The 12,234-nt window shown below is 53.3% G+C and overlaps 1 protein-coding gene across 1 annotated transcript in view; it reads left to right on the top strand.

Annotated features, from left to right (window-relative positions):
- The first annotated feature begins 1,800 nt into the window (after positions 1-1,800).
- LOC144953169 (uncharacterized) overlaps positions 1,801-12,234 on the top strand; it is a 30,131-nt gene continuing 19,697 nt past the window's right edge. Inside the window, exons 1-5 of the mRNA XM_078883728.1 lie at positions 1,801-2,570; positions 3,836-3,947; positions 5,559-5,663; positions 8,720-8,854; positions 9,402-10,590. Coding sequence (XP_078739854.1) covers positions 3,836-3,947; positions 5,559-5,663; positions 8,720-8,854; positions 9,402-10,590 — 1,541 coding nt within the window. The 5' untranslated portion in view covers positions 1,801-2,570. The remainder of the gene's footprint in view (positions 2,571-3,835; positions 3,948-5,558; positions 5,664-8,719; positions 8,855-9,401; positions 10,591-12,234) is intronic.

The following is a 12,234-nucleotide window of genomic DNA, read 5'->3' as shown; positions in this document are numbered from 1 at the left end:
ATGGGTACGGGTAGGGAACGGGAACCCGTACCCGGCCGGGTACGGGTACGGGTAGCCGTTTGCGACCCTGGTGCGGCCGGGTACGGGTAGCCGGGTAGGCCGTGAGTCACCGGTGAGTAACCGTTTGTCACTCATTTCGGGTAGGGTACGGGTACGGCACGGGTACCCGTACCCGGCCGGGTACAGGTACGGGTACCCATTTGCGACCCTGGTGCGGCCGGGTACGGGTACGGGTAGGCCGTGAGTCACCGGTGATTAACCGTTTGTCACTCATTTCGGGTAGGGCACGGGTACCCGTACCCGGCCGGGTACAGGTACGGGTACCCATTTGCGACCCTGGTGCGGCCGGGTACAGGTACGGGTAAGGAATCAAAACCCATTTGCGACCTCTGGCCCCCGCCGATCGAGTGATCGGCCCCCCGCGCGCCATCGCCCTCTCTGAGGCTGGCTCACCACCACCTCGGGTTACCCCGCACACTCCCCACGTACACCACCACCACTCATGCGGAGGTGGCTGCGTGCACGCGCGAGCCCCTGCAGGCGCTCGTTGGCCACCACGGCTAGCGCTGAAAACATGCTCCCCGACCCTCCTGTGGGTCGGCCTTAATCCGCTGTGCAAACAGATGCTAATGCTAGCGGCGAAGGGGACGGCTGCTGGGACAGGGCTGTATGAATATGCACACCTAATGGAACCTCATTTGCCAGTAAAAAAATATGAAATTGGTGTTTTACCCTTCTATCTGGCAACAAAAAAAGGTGTCAGTTTTGTTGCCAGATAGAAGGGTAAATAATCAATTATCATGCACACCTAAACCCGGTGGATCCGCCACACACAATAACATAGACACAATCACCCAGACCCACACAGACACACACAGAATCACACAGACACACCCAGGCACAGACACACATAGACACACACACAATCACCCAGACCCACACAATCACACAGACACACACAATCACCCAGCACACACAGACACAAACAGACAGACACGGAACCACACAGACACACCCAGGCATAGACACAATCACCCAGCACACACAGACACGCAATCACCCAGACCCCACACAGACACACACAGAATCACACAGACACACCCAGACACACACAATCACCCACAGATACAAACACTAAACCATCCCCATTCTACCAGCTAAAGCCCCTACTGAGTGTGTCAATTTATTGCTTACCACTAATTTTATCAGTCACTCAACAAATATGTTTTGCCTTTGTCTTGTCACGCATCTTGTCTCCCGGCTATGCACGTTTTGGAGCCGCAGAGGCACCTGCTATTCACGTTCCGGGGCTCTCCCCTCCCATCCACGCCCCTCACCCACCATGCTGGGTCGTCTTCGTCTTGTGCCCGCATCTCGTGGCTTAGCCGCGTCTTTTGTGTCGGCAGCTTCCTGTCTAGCCGCGTCTTGTGCCCGCGTCGTGTCGCCCTGCTCCGACTTGTGCCGCATCTTGCCGCTCGCTGGACGTTGAATGAGCAGACGGTGAGGGGTCAGGGATAGACCGCTCGGAGAGAGACGCAGACAGAGACACAGACAGAGACAGACAGAGAGAGACGCAGACAGAGAGAGAGACACAGACAGAGACACAGACAGACAGACAGAGACACAGAGAGACAGACAGAGAGAGACACAGAGAGAGAGAGACACAGACACAGAGAGACACAGACACAGAGAGACACAGACAGAGACACGGAGACAGACACAGATACAGAGAGACACAGAGAGACAGACAGAGAGAGACACACAGAGACAGAGACACACAGAGAGACAGAGACACACAGAGACACAGAGACAGACAGAGAGAGACACAGAGAGAGACACAGACACAGAGAGACACAGACAGAGACACGGAGACAAACACAGAGACACAGATACAGAGAGACACAGCCAGAGAGATACAAACACAGAGAGAGACACAGACACAGAAATACAAACACAGACAGAGACACAGAGACAGACAGACACAGAGAGATACAAAGACACAGAGAGACACGGAGATAGACACATACAGAAACACAGAGACACAGAGAGACACAGAGTTACAGACACGGAGATAGACAGAGAGAGACACAGGGAGAGACAGACACACAGAGAGACACAGAGAGACAGAGAGAGACACACAGACACGGAGACAGACACAGGGAGAGAGACACAGAGACACACACAGAGACACAGGGAGAGAGACACAGAGACACACACAGAGACACAGGGAGAGAGAAACACACACATAGAGACACAGACAGAGACACAGAGACACACACACAGACACACAGAGACACAGAGACACAGGGAGAGAGAAACACACACATAGAGACACAGACAGAGACACAGGGACAGAGACACGGAGACAGAGACACACAGAGACACAGAGACACAGGGAGAGAGAAACACACACATAGAGACACAGACAGAGACACAGGGACAGAGACACGGAGACAGAGACACACAAAAACACAGAGACACAGGGACAGAGACACGGAGACAGAGACACTGCTGCTGCTTCAAGTTCCCCATCCACCGCTGGACGAAGGCAGCGGTCGCGTGAATCAGTGGTGAAGTCCGACCCTCCATTCCCCACCCACACCACCACCACTACCACCCACACCACCACCACCACCCACACCACCACCACTACCATCACCACTACCACCACTCACCATCCACACCACCACCATCCACACCACCACCACCCACACCACCACCACCCACACCACCACCTACACCACCACCCACACCACCACCATCACACCACCACTCACACCCCACCCACACCACCACTACCACCACCACCACCCACACCACCACCACGCGTTTTAACCCAAAACAAAACCTCTATTATGGATGTGTTTATGTGTTTACATTGTAACTCTGGACAGGCAGGATAAACACGCAGGCAGCAGAGACTCTGGGTTGTGGGTGGGTGAGTGAGTGGGTGAGTGTGTGGGTGTATAAGTGGGTGAGTGGGTGGGTGGGTGAGTGGGTGGGTGGGTGTGGGTGAGTGTGTGAGTGGGTAAGTAGGTGGGTGTGGGTGAGTGGGGGTTGCTGAGTGGGTTGGTGGGTGAGTGAGTGGGTGGTTGAGTTGGTGAGTTGGTGAGTGGGTCGGTGTTGTTAATGCGTTCTCAATGCCTTTCAAGAGGTATCTATTTGTTGTCTGAACATCTTAACAACTTCTCTTTTATTACTGCGAGATAAACGCCGATTATTCAATTTTCATCATCTTAGCACTCGCCCCAACAGTCTGCTGAGGCTATACAGGGGATCTTTGTCTTTGTGTGTGAGTGGGTGGGTGTGTGAGTGAGTGAGTGGGTGAGTGAGTGAGTGGGTGGGTGTGTGGGTGGGTGGGTGTGTGGGTGGGTGTGTGTGTGGGTGGGTGTGTGGGTGGGTGTGTGGGTGGGTGGGTGTGTGGGTGGGTGGGTGTGTGGGTGGGTGTGTGAGTGTGTGGGTGGGTGGGTGTGTGGGTGGGTGGGTGTGTGGGTGGGTGGGTGTGTGGGTGGGTGGGTGTGTGAGTGGGTGGGTGTGTGAGTGGGTGGGTGTGTGAGTGGGTGGGTGTGTGAGTGGGTGGGTGTGTGAGTGTGTGGGTCAGTGGGTGTGTGTGTGAGTGAGTGAGTGGGTGTGTGAGTGGGTGAGTGGGTGAGCGAGTGGGTGTGCGGGTGGGTGTGTGGGTGGGTGTGTGAGTGGGTTACTGTTAGATAAACGCTGATTCAATTTTCATCATCTCATAAAGTTCCCATTGTCAGCACTCGCCCCAACAGTCTGCCAAGGCTCTACATCTTCAGTGAAAGGGGGGTTCTGAGTCTCGATGGGTTCCCGCCCTCAGATGGCCTCGCACGCCCAGTCGCCGTTCATCATCAAGCGAGAGAACGAAGAGAATCCGAGCCTCTGGATGGGTCCAGACTTGACGTTGAAACACGAGGACGCCGACGCTGTTGGTGAGATCACTCAAACACTCAACTATTTCATTTTTTTCCAGGTGTAAGGACCCCGCTGACCTGCTACTATTGTGTCCTGGGTCTTTTGTCAGATAATTCACTGGTCAACACACTTTTTCTGGCACAAGGTATTCCAACGGTTGGAAGGTAATTTTGGGGTGCCGATTCCAAATGTGGCATCAGTTTTTGTCTATCACGTCAGGTTTTTGAGATATCAAATATTGCATTTTCAATAAAAACTGCAGAAGAAAAATCTTAAATAAATGTGGACATCTACATAAAACGAAATTATAAACACACTATCCTAGAAATACAGCACCATATTTTAACACTAAAGCAGTCACTGACTCGCAACAACTTGCAATCATCAGTGACAGAGTTAATTTCGGGTAAAATCAATGAAAATGGGGTATGCCGATGTGATACAGCAAATCTGAGATCAGATTTGGAATCAGCACCCTGAAATTAGTCTAAAACAGCTGCAAAAGTCCAGGCCAGAATTTTTGTTGTTGTTGACCAGTGTAATAAACGTGGACATCACAAATTGATAGCAGTTCAACCACGTGGGCTGACAACATCATCATCATCATCTAATTCTAGATTTGAAGCTTTCGTGACTGCAATGATTCATACTCTTTGGTGTTTTCGGTAAAGTCACGTGGGTGAAAAGAAAGCGAATACATTTAATCACGACGTTTCGGAGGCAACACAAGCCTCCGTCTTCAGGTGAAACCGTCACTTGATACAGCAATTTTACCCAGCTAAACACAACAACAACAACAAGCAGCAGCAGTTCTAAAGAAATTAGTTTGTCAATGTCGGCGAAGTAGAAGTCCATCATCGCTCCCGGTGGCTTCATCATTTCGCAAGAGATGATTATTTCGCCGTATCTGTGGGGGGCTCCTCATTGCCGCTATCAAAGTGAACCCGTCGGCATTAACCACGCATCATGCTCACGGTAAAACATGCAAATAAACAACGTTTTGATGATGGAGATGATGATATTAACAATAATGTACGCATTGCCCTGGGAACTGATTGGCCTGCGCCAGAGCTACAGCTTTAGTTATGACGGGCGGGCGGGCGGGCGGACGTGGTGTTGGCCACCCACCACCCCCACCACCATCTCGTGTGCACCACAGTGCCGACGTTCATGGCAGAGGTCGCAACCGGGTACCCGATACTCGTACCCTACCTGATACCTGGCTACCCGTACCCGGCCGGGTACGGGTAGCTGTTTGCGACCCTGGTGCGGCCGGGTACGGGTAGGGAACGGGAACCCGTACCCGGCCGGGTACGGGTACGGGTACCCATTTGCGACCCTGGTGCGGCCGGGTACGGGTACGGGTAAGGAATCAAAACCCATTTGCGACCTCAGGTTCATGGGTGAGTGGGTGGGTGGACGGGTGAGTGAACAGATGACTGTGTGAGTGGACAGGTGGACAGGTTGGAGCCACCCACCCACCCTCTCACCCATGAACCTGAGGTCGCAAACGGGTTTTGATTCCTTACCCGTATCCGTGCTGCTGCTGCTACTCGCTGCTACTGACGGCACTTGCCCAAAAGTCTGTTGAGGCTACACTGCGGGGGGGGGGTGCCTTTGTCTTGCAGCAGCAGCAGCAGCAGCAACAGCAGGCGTCGTGAAGCATGAAGCTGAAGGGAGTCTGGGACCGGAGATTCCAAGAATCGTGGTGAAAACCGAAGTCGGGGAAGATGGTAACTGGACACCCCCCCCCCACCCCCAACCTCTTTCCCACCCTTTGCCGGATGCAGCGGAACCATGAATCAAACGGCTGAGGGGTGAAAATGGGCTGTGTACGTACTTGTGTAGTTCGGCATAAAACCACAACCCCCTTCCCTCCTGGGCGGGTTCCGGATGATGGTAGCGCTGTGGTGGATGTGAGAAATGCTGTGGGGGGGAAGGCCGATTCCAATGGCGCTAGTAGCCACCACAGTGGCCGAATGGGGGCTCTGGATGGGTGCGAGGGGCTGGTGACACCTCCACCTTCAATTCAACTAACCCCTAAACTACGATGCTAAATATTAAACTAAGGTTATGCTGGAACAGGCGTCTATGATGTCTCCTGACCACAAATCCCATTTGGCGGAGCCAGGAGACTGAATCTGTATGTTCGAGGTTCCTCCAGAAATGGCAAAAAAGCCACTGCAGGTGGCCACGTGGAATGTTTGAACGCTCACTGCGGAGGAGAGGCTGCCACTCCTCTGTTGAGAGCTGGACTGGCTGGACTTGCACCGCCTGGATCTCTGCGGTATTCACAAGGCTTTGGCTCCAGTCAGCATGAGGAGTGGACATTCCTCTACTCGGGGCAGGAGACTGATCTGCCCACTGACATCTGTAAGATGCGCCTGCCATTCTTTCACTCTGGTGGTGGGTGTCCATCTAGGACCCCAATCAAACCCATAGTGGTTTGGTCTCCGCTAGCTGATGAAAGTTGCAATCGAGAATTTCAATATCGCTTGCAACTGGGGTTGGCATAACCCCCCCCCCCCTCCTCCTGATGCTGATGGGAAATGGGCGAGGTTTAGGACTGTGGCTCATGCAGCTCAAATGACTGCTTTGGGTACACGGTCCAGACCTCCCCAGAGACCCTGGCTGACAGAGGAGGTGTTTAAGCTGGCTGAGAAAAAGCGACAGGCCCACTCTCACTGTCTACAGCATCCCACGTCGGAGAATGAGGAGGTTTCCCACAGCCTTCGCTCGGAGGTTTGGAGAGGCATGCAGCACTGCAAGGATGGGTGGTGGTTGTGGGTTACTGAAGAGATGGAGTCTTACTCAGTAGCCCGGGATCTCAAATTACTCTTTGACTCCATCAAAAAACGAACTTGCAGCACCACACCTATCACCATTCTTAGGGGAAATAAAGGTGATCCAATCTCCAACCCCCAGGACCAGGTTTGCAGATTTGCTGAGCATTTCTTTGAGGTCTTGGAGGAGGGGAAATCCCTCAGCCTAGAAAACATCATGGGGAAGAGTGGGGATGACCCTGCTGAGGCTGCAGTGCCTCAAATATTGGAAGAAGTCACCCCCTGTGAGTGGCTGGCTGAAGTGCCATCTATTGAGGAAGCACTGAAGGCGATCCAGAGTCTGAGACCAGGAAAAGGGTGGCGTCTGTGTGCAGACTGCCCTATATGACATCATAATAACAGTCTGGACCACTTGACGGGTTCCGCAGGATTGGAAGGATGCCCTGGTGGTCCCCCTCTTTAAGAAGGGGGACCGCACAGACTGTAACAACTACAGGGGCATCTCACTCCTCGGTGTGCTGGGAAAGGACCTGGCAAGGATTATATTCAACATCGCCTTGCTAGGCACGCTGAAGAGAGGCTTGTGGAGCCCCAATTTGTTTTCAGGCCAGGGCGGTCCTGCACAGATGCCATATTTTCCATCTGTTTGCTACAGCAGAGGTGTAGGGACTTTCAACAAGACCTACATCTCTGCTTTATTGACCTGGTCAAGGCCTATGATACCATCAATAAGCCCGGGCTCTAGGTTGTTCATTGTGCTTTCGGAGTCCCTGACTCACTTTTAACAATCGTTAAGGACCTTCATGATGGTGGGCAGACCCAGGCAAAGCTATGTGGCCGGGAGTCGGAGCCATTCCCTGTTCACCTTGGGGTGTGACAGGGATGTCCTCTAGCTCCTACATTTATTTAACATATTTTTTTACCACTTAGTTCGAGAAATCTGACTGTATCAAAGGAATCTCCATCTGGTACAGATACAACAGGAGGCTGATCAATTCTCAGATGCGGTCGTGAGATGGCTCCCTATTGGTCAACCATGTTACGCATGCCGACGATTTGGTGATTGCTGCTCACTCAGAGGTGTTGTCAGAGGCGCTGCTGCTGAACCTGGAGCGTGCCACTAAGAGGTGGGGACTTGCCATCAGCCCCACCAAAACTAAGAATCGGCCTGGGTATTTCATGCCATCAAACACTGCACCCCATCAACTCTAAATTGGTGATAGGGCAGTCGTGGAAAGAGTGGAGAGTTTTCCATACCTGGGCAGTGTTCTTTTGACCAGTTCTGGGTTTACAGCAGAAGTCTCACTCAGAATCAGTCAAGAGGCATTATCTTTTCACCGACTGCGTAACGCTGTGTGGAAGCTACCTGGTCTGTTGGTCCACATGAAGCTTCGGGTCTTCTCGGCCATGGTCATGCCCTCCCTTCTCTATACTTGTAAAACGTGAACCCCCCTGGGCTGCCTACGATCAATCCTGGGTTTAACCAGGTTAGATTGTGTGAGGAGCTCACAAATCCTTGAAAGATCTGGACAAAGTTATGTCGGTCAGCTCCTCCGGCAAGGCGAGGCTATGTTGGCTGGGTCATGTAGCCCACATGCCCAGCCACCACATGCCTAAATAGCTTTTGTTCGGTCGGATCGAGGGGGCTAAATGGGCGCAGCACGGGCTAGAGAAGAGATGGAGTGATGTGGTACAGGAGGATGTGGAGCTGAGTGGACTTGCCGACGACTTTACCAGCAGTGTCAAGATCAGCCTCTGTGGAGGAGGCTCGTGAAGGACGCTGCTACTGGGCAGTTGGAGGCAGTCACCCTCCAACAACAACGGAGGGCGGAGGAGCGATGCTCACAACAACGAGCGGAGCGCCGGGCGGCTAAAACACAGCAAGTTGGCACAGCAGGGGGCACAGGTGGTGCATCGGCCAGTAGTCATCTCAGTCAAGATGACCCTCCCGTCCATCAAATTCCAGGCTTGCTAATTTTTTTAATTTGTTTTCTCCTAAATCACAGCCGCAGTTCTGCAGGCGGTTAAAGTGGAACGGGATGGCGAATGGGCGGAGGAGACGAGAGACGCCTACGGATTGATGGTCGCCGCAGACCGTAACTTCATCGAGGTGGAGTTGTCGGAGGAGGAAATCGGTGCTGGTGAGTTTCTCCCCTTTCGCGGCATCCCTGGCGTACGTACATGCAGCGTATTTAATTGATGCCAAGAAAGCCATCGTTCATTGAAATTGTCGTCAATCAAATGAGGCAAATGGACGTCGTTGACCTTTTTCACCCGAAAAACATAGTTTATGCAACATTTAAAAGGCGCTATTTTAATACACGAACATCATAAGAACATGAAAAAATAAGAATAGGTTTTACCCTATCTGGCAGTAATGAAACAGGAGTTGTGTTAAGATGTTCAACCACCAAATAGAAACCTTTATCAAAGAATCAAGTTACTCTACACTGCTTGTGGTGAACATGCAAACCAACAGGCTCTGATAATACACTTGCATGTAATTATAATGTGACATTGCATTTTATCTTTGAAACCAATTGCCCTACACCCAGAAACAGCAGCCTTCTTTAGGGCCTAGTCTCACTGCCAGCGTCAAACCAGAGAAGAACACCAAAAGACGAAACAGGAGGTTTGACCGGAGCGCCGCTCCCTCTCGCGTCTTTCCCCCCACAAAAAACCTCGCAGCGGACGGAGCCAGCGAACCCGAGACGCTGTGCGCGGACTGCGCCAAGGGCAGACGCTTCGACGGCGACGCGGACAGAGTGGAGTGCGCCGGCGCGACCCCGCGTGCCTGCGCGGAGTGCGGCAAGGCGCTGGAGGGCGCGGCGCTTTGCGTCGTCTTCGCCGTCACCGCCGCCGCCGCCGGCGGCCGTCGGAGGCACACGTGCAAGGACTGCGGCCGAGGCTTCGAGCTGCGCTCGCACCTGGAGGAGCACGCGAGGCGGCACACGAGCGAGAAGCCGCACGTGTGCGTGGAGTGCGGCAAGGGCTTCGCGTCGCGCTACACCTTGAACTCGCACTTCATGTCGCACACGGGCAAGTGGCCGCACGTGTGCAAGGAGTGCGGCAAGGGCTTCGCTCGCACCAACTTCCTGGAGGCGCACCTGAGGACGCACACCCGCGAGAAGCCGCACGTGTGCAAGGAGTGCGGCAAGAGGTTCGCGACGTGCTACTCGCTGAACACTCACGCCATCTCGCACACGGGCGAGTGGCCGTACGTGTGCCAGGAGTGCGGCAAGGGCTTCGCCCGCCCCTGCGACTTCGAGACGCACGCGCGGACGCACACCGGCGACTGCCCGTACGAGTGCAAGGAGTGCGGCAAGGTGTTCGGCGGGCGCTCCAGCCTGGAGATGCACACGAGGACGCACACGGGCGAGAAGCCGCACGCTTGCGGCGAGTGCGGCAAGGCTTTCGCGAAGCGCTCGCACCTGGAGAAGCACGTGACGACGCACACTGGCGAGAAACCGCACGTCTGCCCCGAGTGCGGCAAGGGCTTCTCCTACTGGTCCACCCTCGAGGTGCACACGAGGACGCACACGGGCGAGAAACCGCACGTGTGCGCCGAGTGCGGCAAGGGCTTCATCCACTGCTACAGCCTGGAGAGGCACAAGAGGGCGCACACCGGCGAGAAACCGCACGCCTGCAAGGAGTGCGGCAAGGAGTTTGTGCGGCGCTACCAGCTGGAGGAGCACACCAGGACGCATACGGGCGAAAAGCCGCACGTGTGCGTGGAGTGCGGCAGGGGCTTCGTGCGGCGCTGCCAGCTGGAGGAGCACAAGAGGACGCACACCGTGGAGAAACCGCACGTGTGCGGCACGTGCGGGAAGGGGTTTGCGCACCCTTCCAACCTGGAGAGGCACGGCAAGACGCACAAGTGAATTGGTGCCCGTGCGGCCGCAGAGGCTTTTGGGCGGCGAGCAAACGAATCTACGAGGTGAACGCCCGCCTACGATTTCATTCCTAGTCCACGTAGTTTGAACGACAGCTGTCGGATCCGTACGCTAATTTTTTTTTTAAAGAAATCATGTTTGGCATTTGCGTCTTTCAAATCAAGATTCAAATCAAGATTGAAATCAAGATTCAAATCAAGATTTACGTTTTTTAAGGGTTTAGTTGGGATTGCCCGTCTCCCCGTAAGACCGGCATCAATGGATCGTCGGTGATCGTCGTGATTTGCAATCGGGATTCCTTCGAAGGTTGACCTTGCCGAGCGCACGGGGAAACTGGGATTGCGTTCCTTGGTCCGAAATGATCTCCCGTCTTCATTTAACTAATTCTACAAGATACCCTGACCCTCGTTATTCTGCTTCTTCTGTACGGCTGCCGACGTCGAAGCCAGAGACTACGACCACAATTTCACATTCAGGTGGTCAAGCCGAGACAACCGTGTCAGGAGCGGCGGAGCGGCGTATCGATGTGACGATGTCCCCTCCTTCGTATTTGTGGGTTGGAGGAGTTATGTGTTTTTTTTTTGCATTATGACTGCAGGTATTGTGGTCTCCTTGTAAAAAAAAGGTGTCAGTTTTGTTGCCAGATAGAAGGGTAAAAAACCAATTATCATATTTTTTACTGGCAAATGAGGTTCGAATGGAGTTGGCGTCCGTCGCACGTTGTACATTGCGGCCTGTTCTGGGCGAGTCCTGGCCCTCGCGACGCACATCGAGGCCGGGTTCCGGAAGAAATCCAAGACCGGCGCAGCCTTTGTGGACTCGTCGTCGGTCTACAGACACAGTTCTGGATTTTTTGATTTAAAGCTTTCGTGACTGCAGGGATTCATATTCTTGGTTCCTTCGGTAAAGTCACGTAGAAGGGAAATAATAAATGAAAAAATATATAAAACAGTAAAAATTCTCACGACGTTTCGACTGCAACACAAGCAATCATCATCAGGTGTGAAATCCACAGCAAGAAAATTTTAAAAAATAGTTTTTTTGCTGTGGATTTCACACCTGATGACGATTGCTTGTGTTGCAGTCGAAACGTCGTGAGAATTTTTATTGTTTAATATTTGTATTATTTTATTATTTCCCTTCTACGTGACTTTACTGAAAGAAGCAAGAATATAAATATACAGTTCTGGATGTTTAAGCTCGCAAGGACGACCTCCTGTCTCGAAACAATACGCCCGGTATGGACGATACTGAGCAACAGGAGACCGCGTGTCTATATGGGCGACAAATCCATCTCACCCCGGGTTGCTCAACAACGGATTGCCACAAGGTTGAACAGTCCGTGTGTCTGAGTACACAATCTTTGTCAATTTCGCCTCGACGTTGAACCTCCCCCCCCCTCCCCCACGGCTCCTTTTCCCTTCCCGCACTCGTGCCCAAACGCTGAATCGCCGTGTCCGACGCTCGCCCCTGACGCTTGCCCAGAGGTCGCAAACGGGTTTTGATTCCTTACCCGTACCCGGCCGCACCAGGGTCGAAAACGGGTACCCGTACCCGGCCGTACCCATACCCTACCCGTACCCGTACCCTACCCGATACCCGGCTACCCGTACCCGGCCGGGTATAGG

The sequence above is a fragment of the Lampetra fluviatilis genome, chromosome 72 (genome assembly GCF_964198595.1).
Source record: "Lampetra fluviatilis chromosome 72, kcLamFluv1.1, whole genome shotgun sequence".
Lineage (NCBI taxonomy): Eukaryota > Metazoa > Chordata > Hyperoartia > Petromyzontiformes > Petromyzontidae > Lampetra > Lampetra fluviatilis.
The sequence above is the reverse complement of the archived record's forward strand: the minus strand, read 5'-3'. Positions and strand labels throughout refer to the sequence as shown.